Source organism: Pristiophorus japonicus, chromosome 4 (genome assembly GCF_044704955.1).
Source record: "Pristiophorus japonicus isolate sPriJap1 chromosome 4, sPriJap1.hap1, whole genome shotgun sequence".
Lineage (NCBI taxonomy): Eukaryota > Metazoa > Chordata > Chondrichthyes > Pristiophoridae > Pristiophorus > Pristiophorus japonicus.
The window spans coordinates 56,749,479-56,767,882 of record NC_091980.1 but is presented as its reverse complement, the minus strand read 5'-3'; the positions used below and the strand labels follow the sequence as shown (position 1 = coordinate 56,767,882).

Below are 18,404 nucleotides of genomic sequence, written 5' to 3'. Positions count from 1 at the left end.
ACAAATGAGCCTGAAACAGGCATTAGGCTCCCGATTTGCATATGCAAGGAGCCCAACACTAGTTTCAGGCGCGGGCCCTGGATGCCTACTGAGCAGCCCTAACAAATACGGCGGGCAACATTTCCAGCACAAAACGATTGCATGCACATCACCTGCCAAATTAGATCATTAGGTGCCCATTTTATGGGTGCAGCACCATCGAATTTCTAGGCCCATAAGTCTATATTCATTGATGTAAAAATGATTAGATACCGAGATTTTCTGTAGCAGCTTAAGTGTAATTTTCATGGATGATAATTGTAACATGCTGCTAGGTAGATAGGTGCAAACTGGTAAAAATATATATTTATAACGAGGAAGACGGCAACAAAATGCAAGAAGACATTAAGAACCTTGTACAATGGGTGGGTGAATGGCAAGTGAATTTCAATATAGAAGAGAAACTGAAGGGTGACCTGATAGAGGTACAGGTTGGACCTCTCTGGTCCGGGACACTAGTCCGGAAACATCCGTGGTTCGGCATTAGTCCCGGTTTCCCGCACTTCCTGGCTCTCAGTGTTCTGTGCTGCGGAACTGCCGCTTTGCGTGGGTGGCATCAGGCAAGGAAAGGGAAGGGCAGGCAGCTGACTGAGGCGCTGAAGCTGGGCCTGAGGGAGAGGAGGGTTTATTAAAAAAGAGTACCAAACCAGCACGTTAATTAATAAATGTGGCTGGGAGATTTCTACACAAAGAGAGAGCGAGGCCAGAGTTTCGCAGCCTGAGCCGGAATGTGGCAGAGGCGTTCAAAAGCCCAGGTGCTGTCTACAGGTACCGGTAGGCCTAGGCTCGGCATGACCTCCCGTGGTTTGGAAAATTCTCTGTTTTGGCACCAGTCAGGTCCCGAGGGTGCCGGACCACAGAGGTTTAACTTATATTTAAAATTATGTATGAATGGGTTTGCTTAGGTAGATGTAGAGAGGACGTTTCCACTTGTGAGTTAGTCCAAAATTAGTGGTCATCAATATAAGATAGTTACTAATAAATCCAATAAGGAATTCAAAAGAAACCTTTTTACCCAGAGAATGGTTAGAATATGGAACTTGCTACAACATGGCGTAGTTGAGGCGAATAGCATAGATGCATACAAGGGGAAGCTTGATGAGTACATCAGGGACAAAGGAATAGAAGGATATGCTGATAGGGTTAGATGAAGTAGAGTGAGGAGGCTCATGTGGAGCTAAAATACAAACATGGACCAGTTGGGCCGAATGTTTCTGTGCTGTAAATTCTATGCAAAGTTATGAATGAAAACACTAAATACTTTGAGAATGCGATCATAAACTAAGAAGCTTTTAAAAAATATATTCTTACGTACCAGGAGTGTGTAAATTAGCACATTTCCATGATTCCCCAAACAGTGAGTTACTAATCTCACCTCATCGTTGTAGGGAAGAGACAAGCATGGGCCAGGTCCTTTCCATTAGCCAAGAGAGAGGGAGAAATTAGATGGAGATCTGCCCTCTCCTGATCACTCACACACAGCTAGCCATAAAACAGCATCAATGGAGACATGGTGACCAGGAGAACAAAGAAACGAACACTGTATTACTTATGCAAAAAAATTAACAGTCCTGTGTGTTTAGGGAGTTACATCCAAGGAATTTAAAGAGGGGTGGGGGGTTGATCTTCAGAAATGGAATAGTATTGAAATATACCCAACAATACTCAAACATATGCTCCTGCAAATACCGTGTGAGCCAAATGTACAACTCCATCATAATATGCAAAGCAAAGTCAAATTCTAAAAAAAAGTGACATTTACATAATTTGATTCTGTTTGGGGGTGGGGGGGGGGGGGGGGGGAAGGGCACTACACAACTATAATAAACAAGTTTTATCCATATAAAATCTATAAAACCATCATAACCACAGATGTAATGCGCTACTGCACTGATGACATTTACACATGTAGAATTACTTGCAATGAAAATGCTGGTTTCTGACCACTTGCTGATTGGTGAACTACTCTGTATGCTATATAAACATTTATCAAATCACATACAGTCAAAAGAAAATGTGAAATGATGCATTAAAGTGAACCAATCGACCGCTCAGCATATCAGTGTATACAATTATTTCAATGCACTGGATTATAATTTTCTGTGAATTTTGTTCATTGCAGCAGAACTTTAGAATTAATATATGATCAGCTATCTACACACATATCCAAATAAGTGAATTTTAACTATTTAATAGTCAAAACAATCAAACAATACTTTGAGAAAAGCTTCTCTGCAAAATGCTTACCTGAGGCTCAAAACCCATATCAAACATTCTATCTGCTTCGTCAAGTACAACATAGGTAACTCTGCGAAAATTTGTCACACGACCTATGAATAGCAAGAATATAATTTTAATAAGTGCTCGAATCAAACATTCAGCAATCCTTAAATCATTTAAACCGATTTTATATACTAAAATACAAAAACTAAACTAAAAAAAAAAAATGAAGCATCTTTCCCAAATTAAGCACCAACTTGGTCCATAGTTTCATGATTATTATTCTGCTTTATACTTTGTCTCGTCTTCATACAATATTACATTCTTAAGTACGGATTATACATTGGGTACAATATTGTGTGAAAACAATTGCCCATGTTTTCTAACTCTTCTCTTGCGTACCATCAGGGCAAGCAGAACCTGCAAAATTCACAAAACAGATCTCTCCAAAACAAACACCCATCACACAATTTTAGACTGAGATGAAGCATGGAGCCACATCAGCCATTATCTGACAAGTCTCAGCATTCACCTAGAAAAAGAACATATTAGAGATTACGCCGCATGTGTGGAAGACAGGGCCCTTGCTTAATGGCTATTAGTCGTGTAATTTATATTAACTAACTGCATACTTCCTCTAGAGGCTTAACCAGTGAAGTAGTGAGGAACTGCTGTATGCTGGATTTTACTCAACTTTCTATGTATCTGAATACAAGAACATTAAAACCTATATAAATGGAGTGGAAAAAACATGTGAAAATATTCCAAAGGTAGAGTTTATATTCTGAAATGAATATGACACATTCACAAGGAGCCACAAATTTAGTAACTGGATACTGCACAACTTTATTATGGACCTACCTCTGATGGGTTAAGTCTTGCATGCCCAAATCAAATTTCTTGAGGAAACTTTCTCCATATGGGTCAAATAATGTTGACAGTTTAGTAAAGTGATATTCAGTATCATACAGTATTTGTCTAATATTAAACTGTATACTTTCTCATGCATTCAAATCAGCAATCATGTCTGATATAAAATACATTAGGTGCTACAATGAAGTCATAATGAACTACCTTTAAATCTACACATACCCCCAGCAATATCTTTTTTGGTATCAATGTGTGATATAATTGATTTTTATTTTAAAGCAGAATCATTTCAAAAGTAGCTCCTGTGTCATAGAAAAGCTCAAATCTTCTTGAAAGATTTCCAGTCTTCCTACACAGCAAGATGGAGAAGGAAATGGAGGGCAATTATTGACCACTTACTGGAAGTTTCTTGCCAATACAAAACTATCAACAAAACTAATCAAATACCAGAATGTATCTCTAGGGCATTTGACTTTATCTTGTGGGGCCACATATGAAATAATCTGCAATTTGGGGCAGTCTTATCTTCAATACAATGGACAGGGCTCAGAGAAAAATGACAAAGATGATTATGGCCCTTCTGATATTCCCAGGCAAGACAGCAGACTCAATGAACTTGCATTTGTTATGAAAAGGAAGATTGAGAAGAATATGTTCTAGCTCCTTAAAATACTGAGAGGCACAGATGGAGATATAAGCAGGACATTTGAGTTGATTGGCGAGTGTCGAACCAGATGACATTACTTTAATAAAAGTTTATCTGAAGGATTATAAGATTGCTTTGCTTTTTAGATTAGTCAATAGGTCATTACAACTCTATGTCCCATTCCCAATTAGGGAATCACAAGATAAGTACAGATGAGAAAATCCGTTCACCCTGATCAGTTCATTGATCCAGGAAAACCTGGTTTCCCCCAGAACTTTCAACTGTTCTACATTTTGCCTTCATCACTGTAGCCAGCCAAAGTTAGTTCAAATTGTCATCACTGTTTACCTGATGAACCTCCTAACACTGGTCCTAAATTTGCTGTAACCTGACTGGCCTATAAATCTCAAATTTGATTTCTCCCATCTGATTGGTTGACAAGCATCAGATTTAAGAAAACACAAAAGACAGTCACGATAGTTCCAAGTGAACAGAGATAATTGAAAATGTGTTGGTAACTGAAAGTTAAAGTAAAATTAACTGTAAATATTTAAATGTTCAAACTCTAACTGAAAGTTTAACTGTCAAGCAGTTAAACGGCAGTAGGAGAAACCTGGGCCATCTGTATTTATAAGCAGCTTGTGATTTTCTTTTCATTAATGGCGAGTGGATGAGTAAGAGTTGGCTATCAGCTCCTGGCAGCTGCACAATTTAAAATATGTTTTTGTGAGTAATGTCATAACCAGAAGACCAAAATGTTCTGAGTAAGCTCAGACAGTGAGAAAACATGCCTGCTGCCAACACATACCACAAAATCACAGATGTGTTGCTCAAACATTTCTAACGTGCACTGGTGGCAGACAAGGTTCCTTGCCATTAGTGCATACTTGGAAAATTTAAGTTGTAGTGCTTAAAATCAACAAGCCTCAAGTGAGACTTGAATTTAGAAAAATGTTGCCATGGCAGGGGAGAGACCATGATCAGGAAAGTACTTCTCCCAGGTTGAGGGTGTTCCATTGCACTTCAGGTGCACCGATTCCTGCGATGTCCCCACATGCAGTATACTCAACAGCCTCATTTGTAATAGTGGGGGATTGTGCTCACGCTTTTGCCTGGAAATTCGATAAAGGGTAGTGGGATAAGTAGAACAGGTTCTCAACAAAATGAGCTAATCTGCACATACATCTAGCTGGGAACAGAGTTGAAGGTCATAGGGATGAATCACAACAGAGTCAGCCTGCTATGGCTGGGAGAAGAGGCAGATTGTTAACTGTGTAAGGCAGTTCTCAACAACAACTTGTATTTATATAGTGCCTTTAACGCAGTAAAACGTCCCAAGGCGCTTCTCGCAGGAGTGTTTTAAGACAAAAAAAATAAATTTGATACCGAGCTACATAAGAAGAAATTATGGCAGATGACGAAAAGCTTGGTCAAAGAGGTAGGTTTAAGGAGTGTCTTAAAGGAGGAAAGGAGGTAAAGTGGTTTAGGGAGGGAGTTCCAGAGCTAAAGGCCCAGGCAGCTGAAGGCACAACCACCGATGGTTGAGTAGTTATAACCAGTGGAGATGCAGAAATGGGTAGATATAGTAAAGTTTGGTAGATTATTTTTAGGGATCAAACAATGGTTATTTAGAGTGTTCAACTCAGGAGATTAAATTGGTGGATACAGTTCACGATCAGGTAGATTAATACATGAAAGAAACTGTTTGATGGACTAAATTACCTTTTCTTGTTCCATACTTTATTAAAATAATTGCGTGGTCCTGTCATCAGTCGTTGAGTATATTCAAGTAAGAGATCGATTGATAGGGATATGGGGATAGTGCGGGAAGGTGGAGTTAATAGAAACATATAGAAACATAGAAAATAGGTGCAGGAGCAGGCCATTCAGCCCTTCTAGCTTGCACAGCCATTCAATGAGTTCATGGCTGAACATGAAACCTCAGTACCCACTTCCTGCTTTCACGCCATATCCCTTGATCCCCCGAGTAGTAAGGACTTCATCTAACTCCCTTTTGAATATATTTAGTGAATTGGCCTCAACTACTTCCTGTGGTAGAGAATTCCACAGGTTCACCACTCTCTGGGTGAAGAAGTTTCTCCTTATCTCGGTCCTAAATGGCTTACCCCTTATCCTTAGACTGTGACCCCTGGTTCTGGACTTCCCCAACATTGGGAACATTCTTCCTGCATCCAACCTGTCCAAACCCGTCAGAATAGGTAGAAGATCAGCCATGATCTTATTAAATGGCGGAGCAGGCTCGAAGGGCCAAATGGCCTACTCCTGCTCCTATTTCTTATGCTATGTTCTTATTTTAAAGTTTAGTTCTCTACTAAATTTAGCAGATAGCACATTAACATTGTCAAAGACTGAACGTATTCAGACTCAATAGTGAATAATTCACTTGCTGTGTAGAAAGACATGAGAATTTTAATTTTTTAAAAAATTGACCCAAGTTAGAATGTTTTGTCTTAGAAATCGGTTTGCTGTTCAATTTCTAGAATTATAACACGATGCTTATATTATTTTAGATACAGAAGTGCACCAATGAAGAAAAGCTGCCTATATTGAGAGAAGTGCTCACTCTCATATGTGTTCCATTATGCTGCATTTGAAACAGGATGTATCACTCAACAACAATCAGCAGTAAGATTCCTCTGCAGAACCCAGGAAACCATTGTTTGAATAAAGTTGATGCAAAGACTTTCCGACGTCAGGGTAGAGGGAGGGCGTCATAAAATGTGCATCTTAGTTAGCAGCAAATTCTGTATATGCATCAAACTGAGTAGTGCCTAGTACGTGTGCTTTGTGAGGAATTCATTCCACATTGCATAAGTGATCACTCAAGTGACCATCTCCTCGGCTCTACATAGGAGTCCTTCACTGCTTAAAAAATACAAACTGCGGAAAACATATAGAGGTTGAGCACTTTCTCCTTTTAAAGTGCTTCCCCCTACATTCCGCTTTAAGTGGCTTCCATGTACACTTAACATTAGATAAGTGATAAAGTGTAAACTATAGCAAGTGCTCAACTGTTTACACCTCCCTTTACTTACCATTATTGGCTGCAAGCATATCTATCATGCGGCCTGGTGTACAAACTATAATTTCTGCTCCTCGCTTTAGTTCTGCAATCTGGATTAAGAAATAAAATGTTTCTTTTAATACACAATGATCATCATAAGTTATTCATTAAGAATTAGGACTGTCAGTCATTCAAGTTGATTTTATTTGGGAGAAGCCTCTACGAATTTACGGTTAGAACACAGATGAAGTTAACCATTAATAAGAGACATTCCCATGAGGGATTCAAAACTTTAGGGAGCCATATTTGTAATAATTGTATGAAGAAGTATATTCTACTAAATTGTTATGCAATTCAAAATTTTATGATATTTGTACAGTATTATATTGTACAATTTGAGCTAAATCTAGTATTTGTGAAGAGGACTTAACATCTCAGAGTTAATTCAATCTCAATGTATACGTTTACTACCCCAGCAAAGCATTTAGTTGTGGTAATGACAGCCGTTTAGAAAAATGACCCCTCTGCAAAGTAATGCACTTGATTACACACTCTGACTCATTATAAAAACACTTTCTCATTGCTATCTAACTGTACTGGTGCTTTTTGGGAAGTAGGTGACTTCACCAAATTCATAACTAAACTGGACACTACGAGGGAAATTTAGTTTCATCCACAATCTTCTTTTCCTCCTTTGTAGTTGAAATCTAACCGTGTATAGGTGGAGCAGACAAAGGCTAGACATCTCAATGCTTGACTTGTTTCTTGCAGATAAGTAGGGGAGAATGGGGAAAGAGAAAAAAATCAAAAAGAAACTCCAGAGTGAGAGAGTCCTGGGGTTCAAGAGAACAATCTAGAGCAGAGATTGCTATTTTCTCCATCTATTTGGTGATATAGTCATGAATATGATTAAGACAAATGAATGTAACTTCTGATGGAATTAATATTCATTATAATTAGCGCATTATGATTGCTGCATTTAAATGACTAGATAATTCATATGAAATGCAATATTAATCTATACAAGTAAACTGGAGAATACAACTAATCATAAATTTAAAGAAACACTACATGAGGTTTGTACAAGAATATGATTATATAGCTGGAGAAGGGCTAAGGGAAGTACTTGCAAGCTATCTTTTTCTCAAAGCAAATCTAACTATATAACTATATCTTTAGGAATTATCAATATTTTAATAGATTTTTAGATGCCATTTCAGATCTCCCTCCCCTGCCAAGCCAGTCTTGTAGCAGGTTACTGGAGCAGCCTGCACCTGCAGTAATGCCACTGACTTAATGGGAGCAGGTTCTTCATACCAGTTTGGGGCTAATCTGGAGACACTTCATAAACTACTGCATAGTGGCTAGTCTTCTGATCAGGACCGCCATCTCTACAGAATTTTCCAAGCTCGGATTTAGCTTCTAGTATCCAGCACGTGTACTTCACTGGCAGCAAAGGGGCAATGTTTAGCATTAAAATGTCAACTGTGAGCACCAAAAAGATGGTGGCTCCAACTAGGAGGCCAACTACTGATTGGCAAGTTTTTAATAAAATGGTAACTCAATAAAAAAAAACTGAAGTAAATTTTATGCACGAATATACCAGAATACGATTGTGGGGCTGGAGTATTTCCTTTCTGGTAAAATACTGAAGTTGTAATATTATAAGACATAGCTCCTGCTCCTCAAATCTACATTACGTTATTATAGTACAAATGTTCTATTACTGATTGAGTAATCTGGGAAATGAAGACAGGACACTTTGCACAACTGCAGATATAATGCTACAATGCAAGCCTCTAGTACTCAAAGAATTACAAAGTCATCTTACTGATGGGTAAAAAGCAAAACACTGCAAATGTTGGAAATCTGAAATAAAAACAGAAAATGCTGGAAAAATTCAGATCAGGCAGCAACTGGGGAGAGGAAGGCAGGGTTCGTTTCAGGTGGGTTACCTTTCATCAGAAAAAGGTAATCCACTTGAAACGTTAATCCTACCGTAGTCGTTTCACAGATGCTGTTTCCAGGTTTCCAGCATTTCTTGATTTTATTATTGTACTGATAGACTAGTTATTAGTTTTTTAAAAAATTAATCACTTGTAACCTTAATAACTTCCAACAAATTTTATAAAACCGTTCGAATTAAATTTTAATTTATTACGAAAGCACAGAATTTCACTATATTAGGACCAGTTCCAACAATTTGACTCCAGTGGGTCCCTGTAGTTTCTTAATCGTTCGGTGGGAAGTTCAGGAAGATCTCAGGTTTAATTCATGGTCTGCATTGAGTTAGCTGGTTTATTTTGTATAAAACATTTGACCTCAACCCCAAAATGAATAGCCTGTCAACACACACTGTCTCGGCTTGTAAATGAAGAAAGGACACTTGGGCAAGGTATCAGACAGTATCCACGTATTGCTTTGAGCATAGAAAGGGCAAAAACTGGTCGAAAAAGAATTACCTGTTCACTTATTCCAGTTCCACCATAAACACAGACTACCCTCAGTCCAAGTGCTTTTGAGAATTTCTTGCATTCTTTGGTAATCTGAAGGGCTAACTCACGGGTTGGAGTAGAGATGAGTGCTGAAAACAAAAAATAATTAAAAATATTTGATAGTGCATTAAAGTGTCATTGGTTCTTGAAACAAATGGAATGACTGTACAATTGAGGATTGTCACTTCTGAATACAGTGATTAGCCCATATCTTTCAAAGTTTTCACCAATGTTTTTCCTAATTATGGCGTTCAGCGATTTTCCAACTACTATTGAGAGGCTAACTGGTTTATAGTTATGTGGGTTTTTCCAATTTTTTTTTTTATAAACAGGATATAACATTTCCCATCCTCTAGGTTTTTGGTACAACTCCTCCCTTATAATTTTGGAAAATGAGCGCCTCTGGTACTTCAATAACTAACCTCACTTGTATTCTGGAATGTAGAATCACATCTAGGAGCTTATTAACTAAGCCTCATTAACCCTTTTAATATAGGGCTGTAAACTGCAGCCTCTTTGGTGCATACGAAGTGTGCACGCGCCCGAAGAGGCGCCGCAAGTTTCGGATTTAGGCGCGCAAAGCGAATACACCTAAACCCGGCACTTGTGAACTATCAATTTCTTTTGGCAGATCGCGCGCCTCCCCAGGATGAGGGCCTTCGTGGGCAGAGATTTGGGCTATTTGCCCAACTCCTGCCCAGCAAATGTCCTTAAAACTCTTGTCTAGTAAAAGCAGGCATAAGGCCACAGTTTCCTTTTTATGCATCTCTTTCCAAATACTTGCTCGTCCACAGATGACTAGAAGTAAAAAATAAGTGGGAGTGACTTAAGGGATGTACTATTCCAACTTGTGTACCGGCTGTAGTTTTTAATGCAAAGAAGATTTTAAGTTGCAGCTATGACCCTTATGGGTGGGGTCCTTACGTTTGAGGTAATCTAAATCTAAATTTATAAACCCTGGTCGCAAAGCTCAACATAACTCTAAAATGAGATTACAGCGGTACCATCACACAGTTGTTATTTTCATCAATAGATTAAGGATCTTTGCTATTTCACGCAATTTTAAATTCTGACGAAAACATAGTAAACTTGCTAAATGCACTGAAAGGCATGAAAATTTTCAATCACAAAACTGTTTTATTACAGGGCAAATTCAAATCCTAAAACATCATCATAGGCAGTCCCTCGAATCGAGGATGACTTGCTGCCATGCCAAAAAGTTCACAGGTGTTTCAATGAAGGACCTAATATTCCAGGTCCCGAACTAAATCTTGAGGGGTGAAAGATGCCTGTGCGTGGATTTTAACATGTGGTGGCTGTTGCACACCAGCCACCACACGGGCTTGACAGAGCTAGGTCTTGAACCAGTGGCAAGGATTAACCAAGACAACTAGAGACCAGCTCTGCTGCACAGACCTAGTGCGCACACATATCGCAGTGTGGGCTGGCCCGTGCTACCCCTGGGCCCCGATCACATTGCTCCACGATCACGCGCCGCTCCTGCGCATGAACCTCGCTGCTCCTGCTGTACTTGTCCAATCAGCAACCTAGATCTTGGTGATGTCCAATCCAGTCGCTCTCCTGCTCCAGCACGTGCTGCGTGGCGTAGTATGCCGCCACGTTGCTCCTTCCGACTCCCCGGCCTGCTGCGATGGTGCGCGCAGGCCGGGAAAATTACAGTCATACCAACAGCAAGAACAAGAGGTACATGGAGACAACTGAATCAGAGTTTTATAATTCTGTGATACTTGATTGCAGTGCTGTGGCATCCGTAAGCACACAAGACGAAATACTCACCAACAGGACCTTCCCCTTCTTCAAGCGGCCTCTGATCCATGATGTGTCGGAACATAGGTAAAAGAAAAGCAATGGTCTTTCCACTTCCGGTTTTGGCAATTCCAATTAAATCGCGTCCACACATGATGGCAGGGATTGCCTGTGCTTGGATTGGTGTCGGCTTCTCATATCCTTGCCTAATATTAAAAAACAATATGTTGGGGGGAATTGGTGAGAGGAGTACATTTATAAAATCATTTCAATACTGTAACGTTTTAGAAAATACTCACTTTTTCAATGAACTTAATATCTTCATAGCGATCCCACATTGCACCCATGATTTAATTGGTTTTGGACAGCCTTTGCCACGAACTGCAATTCCCTCCAACTCCAATCTGTAGGCATTCACTTCTGTAAAGCAAGACAAAGGCAAGATTTCAGTCACTGCATAAAATGAACCGTGATAGTCAAGTTAGTTGGATAGTGATCTACAGGGTACTCTTGTGTTTGGTTTAGTAACCAGCCAAGCATGGAAGCTCATTTAGTCCTCTTGGCCATAGTGGGTGCAGGACATTGAAGAAACAGGTAAAAATCTGGAGGAAGTGAGGGGGATAGACAAAGGAATAGCAAGTGGCCATCAAAGCCAAGAACGCACGTCATTTTTACAGAATTAAAAGAATTGTGTACTGAACAAGTATCCGCCCAAAATGCCTTTCTCCATTTGCTCATGCTTCTATGAAGTGTTTTGGGAATGTTCTTCGACCTTAAGGGCACTGTATACATGCAAGTTGTGGTTCGTATTGCAGTGCATGCCACATTCTAAAATAATGGCAGTTAATTATTTTTGAAGAAAAATGTAAAATTATCATACATAGCAATTTAACTAACCATAACACAAATTACAACAGATGAGGGAAGTTCAAATTGAGACAGTCATATAGTCAGGGTATCATCGAAATAAGAGAAAGATAACCATCAGTTGCTGCTCATAGTCTGAAGTGACATCATTTATTACTCGAGTACTAACTTCACTGATGTCATGATCTGGCTCAGTTGGTCAGTCTGCTCATATAAAGAAGTTTGGTTTATTATTCAAATTTGTGTTTTTTCTCAAATCAAAAAAGTTTCAGCAGCCCCATGAGCTGAAATCAGAACACCCCCAGCACATGCACAGCAGCTATCAGCCGCCACCCCACTCCCCTCGCCTCAATTAAGCAGAAATTCAGTCATCAAGCCCCCACTCACTGAGCAGAAACAATCGCACTAACCCGTCCACTTACTGTCTACCAACTTGTTCCCCCCACCAAGAACACAGCCTTCCCTGCCTCCTAGTAAGTACAACCCTCGACTCCCCCCTTTAAGAAAAACTCTGTTTTCCGCCTCCTGCTGAAGATAAACTCATCCTCCCCACTACTGAGCATAAAGTCAGTCTGCCCCTTTCCTCTACTAAAAACAAATCCTGATCTGAAGCTTGTGTTCCCCCCCTCCCCACACAACAAAATGGGGCCCATTCCTGCCCCCATGAGCAGTAATTTATCCCATCCAATGGAAAAAAAACTTCCCCATCACTCACTGAGAAACAACTCCTGCATCTGCCAGCTTCTCTCTCAAGAAAAAGACATCAAAAGCCTGCTCCATACTGTCCTGATGCCCGAAGCATCATTATTAGACACCCCCGCCCACCAGATAAAAACCCAGGTCCAATTAGGGAGATTTGGGGGGAAAGTTTCTCTCTCCCATCCCCTCAGGCAATCAAAATTAGTTTTGGAGGCAACAGTAATCATGCTTATATTAGCTTGTATTCGTCTACCTTTTAGAAGACATGATCTCTGCTCAGCTCTCTTTTGAAGGTATGCAGAGAGTCAGCACACACCTCACAAGCCAGCAACTTGTTCCATAACTCCACTATCCTCTGCAAAAAGAACCGCATAACATCTAATCTCACTGAAACCTTGCGTAACTTATACACATTGGAGCGAAAATTGCGGTCAGAGACTTCGGGTAAATGGTACACAGCCAGAGAGTAAATGGGTGGCCAACAGGAAGAGCAGTGCAAGGAAGGTAGTGCAGGGGTTCCCTGTGGTCATCCCCCTGCAAAACAGATACACCGCTTTGGGTACTGTTGGGGGGGGGGGGGGGGATGACTCTTCAGGGGAAGACAGCAGCAGCTAAGTTCATGGCACCATGGGACAGGAGGGCAGAAAATAGAGTGGGAGAGCGATAGTGATAGGGGATTCAATTGTAAGGGTAATAGATAGGCGTTTCTGCGGTCACAACCGATACTCCAAGATGGGATGTTGCCTCCCTGGTGCAAGGGTCAAGGATGTCTCGGAGCGGGTGCAGGACATGCTGAAAAGAAAGGGTGAACAGCCAGCTGTCATGGTGCATATAGGTAAAAAACAGGATGAGGTCCTACGAGAATAATTTAGGGAGCTTGGAGCCAAATTAAAAAGTAGGCCCTCAAAAGTAGTAATCTCAGGATTGCTACCAGTGCTACGTGCTAGTCAGAGTAAGAATCGCAGGATAGCTCAGATGAATGCGTGGCTTGAGGAGCAGTGCAGAAGGGAGGGATTCAAATTCCTGGGACATTGGAACCGGTTCTGGGGTAGGTGGGACGATTACAAACCAGACAGTCTGCACCTGGGCAGGACCAGAACCAATGTCCAAGGGGGAGTGTTTGCTAGTGCTGCTGGGGAGGAGTTAAACTAATATGGCAGGGGGGTGGGGACCTATGCAGGGAGGCAGAGGTAAATAAAAAGGAGACAGAGGCAAAAGATAGAAAGGAGAATAGTAAAAGTGGAGGGCAGAGAAACCCAAGGCAAAAAATAAAAAGGGTCACATTACAGCAAAATTCTAAAGGGGCAAAGTGTGTTAAAAAGACAAGCCTGAAGGCTCTGTGCCTCAATGCGAGGAGTATTCGGAATAAGGTGGACGAATTAACTGCGCAGATAGCAATTAACGGATATGATGTAACTGGCATCACAGAGATATGGCTCCAGGATGACCAAGGCTGGGAACTCAACATCCAGGGGTATTCAACATTTAGGAAGGATAGACAGAAAGTAAAAGGAGGCGTTTCTGGTTAAAGAGGAAATTAATGCAATAGTAAGGAAGGACATTGGCTTGGATGATGTGGAATCGGTATGGGTAGAGCTACGGAATACCAAATATGGTTTGGTATAATGCTGGTGTAAGTTGTGTACAGACCACCAAACAGTAGTAGTGAGGTTGGGGATAGCACAAACAAGAAATAAGGGATGCGTGCAATAAAGGTACAGCAGTTATCATGGCCGACTTTAATCTATATATTGATTGGGCTAACCAAACTGGTAGCAATGTGGTGGAGGAGGATTTCCTGGAGTGTATTAGGGATGGTTCTCTTGACCAATATGTCGAGGAACCAACTAGAAAGCTGGCCATCCTAGACTGGGTGATGTTTAATGAGAAGGGACCAATTAGCAATCTTGTTGTGAGAGGCCCCTTGGGGAAGAGTGATCATAATATGGTAGAATTCTTTATCAAGATAGAGAGTGACACAATTAATTCAGAAACTAGGGTTCTGAACTTAAGAAAAGCTAACTTTGATGGTATGAGACTTGAATTGACTAGAATAGACTGGCAAATGATACGTAAAGTGTTGACGGCGGATCGGCAATGGCAAACATTTATAGATCACATGGATGAATTTCAACAATTGTATATCCCTGTCTGGAGTAAAAATAAAACCAGGAAGGTGGCTCAACCGTGGCTAACAAGGGAAATTAAGGATAGTATTAGATCCAAGGAAGAGGCATATAAATTGGCCAAAAAAAGCAGCAAACCTGAGGACTGGAAGAAATTTAGAGTTCAGCAGAGGATGACAAAGGGTTTGATTAGGAGGGGGAAAACAGAGTACGAGAGGAAGCTTGCCGGGAACATAAAAACTGACTGCAAAAGCTTCTATAGATATGTGAAGAGAAAAAGATTAGTGAAGACAAACGTAGGTCCCTTGCAGTCGGACTCAGGTGAATTTATAATGGGGAACAAAGAAATGGCAGACCAATTGAACAAATACTTTGGTTCTGTCTTCACGAAGGAAGACATAAATAACCTTCCGGATGTACTAGGGGACCGAGGGTCTAGAGAGAAGGAGGAACTGAAGGATATCCTTATTAGACGGAAAATTGTGTTGGGGAAATTGATGGGATTGAAGGCCGATAAATCCCCGGGGCTTAATTGTCTGCATCCAGGAGTACTTAAGGAAGTGGCCCTCGAAATAGTGGATGCATTGGTGATCATTTTCCAACAGTCTATCAACTCGGGATCAGTTCCTAGGGACTGGAGGGTAGCTAATGCAACACCACTTTTTAAAAAAGGAGGGAGAGAGAAAACAGGTAATTATAGACCGGTTAGCCTGACATCAGTAGTGGGGAAAATGTTTGAATCAATTATTAAGGATGAAATAGCAGCGCATTTGGAAAGCAGTGACAGGATTGGTCTAAGTCAGCATGGATTTATGAAGGGGAAATCATGTTTGACAAATCTTCTCGGAATTTTTTGGGGATGTAATTAGTAGAGTGGACAAGGGAGAACCAGTGGATGTGGTGTATTTGGACTTTCAAAAGGCCTTTGACAAGGTCCCACATAAGAGATTGGTGTGCAAAATCAAAGCACATTATATTGGGGGTAATGTACTGGCGTGGATAGAGAATTGGTTGGCAGACAGGAAGCAGAGAGTCGGGATAAATGGATCCTTTTCGGAATGGGAGGCAGTGACTAGTGGAGTGCCGCAGGGCTCAGTGCTGGGACCCCAGCTCTTTACAATATACATAAATGATTTGGATGAAGGAATTGAGTGTAACATCTCCAAGTTTTCAGATGACACTAAACTGGGTGGCGGTGTGAGCTGTGAGGAGGATGCTAAGAGGCTGTAGAGTGACTTGGACAGGTTAGGTGAGTGGGCAAATGTATGGCAGAGGCAGTATAATGTGGATAAATGTGAGGTTATCCACTTTGGAGGCAATAACACGAAGGCAGAATATTATCTGAATGGTGGCAGATTAGGAAAAGGGCAGGTGCAACGAGACCTGGGTGTCATGGTTCATCAGTCATTGAAAGTTGACATGCAGGTACAGCAGGCGGTGAAGGCGGCAAATGGCATGTTGGCCTTCATAGCTAGGGGATTTGAGTATAGGAGCAGGGAGGTCTTACTGCAATTGTACAGGGCCTTAGTGAGGCCTCACCTGGAATATTGTGTTCAGTTTTGTTCTCCTAATCTGAGGAAGGACGTTCTTACTATTGAGGGAGTGCAGCGAAGGTTCACCAGACTGATTCCCGGGATGGCTGGACTGACGTATGAAGAGAGACTGGATCAACTGGGCCTTTATACACTGGAGTTTAGAAGGATGAGAGGGGATCTCATTGAAACGTATAAGATTCTTACGGGACGGGACAGGCTCGATGCGGGAAGAATGCTCCCGATGTTGGGGAAGTCCAGAACCAGGACACACAATCTTAGGATAAGAGGTAGGCCATTTAGGACTGAGATGAGGAGAAACCTCTTCACTCAGAGAGTTGTTAACCTGTGGAATTCCCTGCTGCAGAGAGTTGTTGATGCCAGTTCATTGGATATATTCAAGAGGGAGTTAGATATGGCCCTTACGGCTAAAGGGATCGAGGGGTATGGAGAGAAAGCAGGAAAGGGGTACTGAGGTGAATGATCAGTCATGATCTTATTGAATGGTGGTGCAGGCTCGAAGGGCAGAATGGCCTACTCCTGCACCTATTTTCTATGTTTCTATGTTTCATGCGAGCGAACGCCTCTGACCAAATTCTTTTTAAACGAAAATACCTGGTGGTCCCGGAGGAATGTAGGATTGTGCTCCGAGGCTTAGTTTCGCAGTCCAGTGTATGGGAACATGTCTTCCAGGATTGTACTCGTATCCTGGGATGACGTGTGCCTGGACCACCAATCACAATGTAATATTCTTATTGATAGTAATGGGAGCTACTTTTCTTTAATTAATAGAGATTGCATTATAATAAATAAATGTTTTGGAGCAAAAGTTATGTTTAAATAGTGTTAAAAATAAACCTTCATAGACAGGGCTTTTAATCTTAAAAATAAGGATGTGTCTATTTGTACTACCTGAAAGGTAGCCATTTCTCTGATTGGCTCTCCATTTTCACATGACCTACTGCTGACTGGTCCCCTTGGAGGATAAGCCACACCCTGAAGTTCCTCTGGAAAGTGTAACTGGAATCGCCCAGCCCAAGTTCTGACTTTCCAATTTGTAATTCGATCCATTTTGACTTCAGAAGCCAGAGGATAGATCTTTCCAAAAGCCACCAAGTTCCAGCCGAAGTCCCATACCTCTGCGCAAGTGCATCCCTCCCCCAGCCGAAGTCCCTTACACCAGTGCAAGTGCTGCCTCCCCCAGCTGAAGACCCTTACCCCACCACATGGGCTATCTCTCACAGCCAAAGTCCCTTACCCCAGCGCAAAAACAGTAAAAGGGAATATTATTTGAATGGGGAGAAATTACAACATGCTGCAGTGCAGAGGGACCTGGGGGTCCTTGTGCATGAATCCCAAAAAGTTAGTTTTCTGGTGCAGCAGGTAATCAGGAAGGCGAATCGAATGTTGGCCTTCATTGCGAGGGATGGAGTACAAAAGCAGGGAGGTCCTCTGCAACTGTACAGGGTATTGGTGAGGCCGCACCTGGAGTACTGCGTGCAGTTTTGGTCACCTTACTTAAGGAAGGATATACTCGCTTTGGAGGGGGTACAGAGAAGATTCACTAGGCTAATTCTGGAGATGAGGGGTTTACCTTATGATGATAGATTAAGTAGACTGGGTCTTTACTCGTTGGAGTTCAGAAGGATGAGGGGTGATCATAGAAACATTTAAAATAATGAAAGGGATAGACAAGATAAAGGCAGAGAGGTTGTTGCCACTGGTCGGGGAGACTAGAACTAGGGGGCACAGCCTCAAAATACGGGGGAGCCAATTTAAAACCGAGTTGAGAAGGAATTTCTTCTCCCAGTGGGTTGTGAATCTGTGGAATTCTCTGCCCAGGGAAGCAGTTGAGGTTAGCTCATTGAATGTATTCAAATCACAGATAGTTAGATTTTTAACCAATAAGGGAATTAAGGGTTACGGGGAGCGGGCGGGTAAGTGGAGCTGAGTCCACGGCCAGATCAGCCATGATCTTGTTGAATGGCAGAGCAGGCTCGAGGGGCTAGATGGCCTTCTCCTGTTCCTAATTCTTATGTTAACTGCTTTAGCTTACCCGCCCCCCCCCGCCATAGATGGGGCATTGTGTGGGGATTGTTAACAGGTTTGTTGGGTATG

General features: G+C 41.5%; 1 protein-coding gene and 1 non-coding gene across 2 annotated transcripts in view; one reads left to right on the top strand and one right to left on the bottom strand.

Moving 5' to 3' along the window:
• Positions 1–18,404, bottom strand: part of ddx46 (DEAD (Asp-Glu-Ala-Asp) box polypeptide 46) — an 86,791-nt gene that overhangs the window by 43,022 nt on the left and 25,365 nt on the right. Inside the window, exons 7-11 of the mRNA XM_070877101.1 lie at positions 11,362–11,482; positions 11,093–11,268; positions 9,263–9,384; positions 6,832–6,910; positions 2,287–2,369 (exon numbers count right to left, since the gene is read on the bottom strand). Of these exons, the coding sequence (XP_070733202.1) occupies positions 2,287–2,369; positions 6,832–6,910; positions 9,263–9,384; positions 11,093–11,268; positions 11,362–11,482 (581 nt within the window). The remainder of the gene's footprint in view (positions 1–2,286; positions 2,370–6,831; positions 6,911–9,262; positions 9,385–11,092; positions 11,269–11,361; positions 11,483–18,404) is intronic.
• Positions 4,727–4,890, top strand: LOC139263669 (U1 spliceosomal RNA). Its single transcript, XR_011593190.1, has one exon. It is a non-coding gene; the product is annotated as a U1 spliceosomal RNA (small nuclear RNA).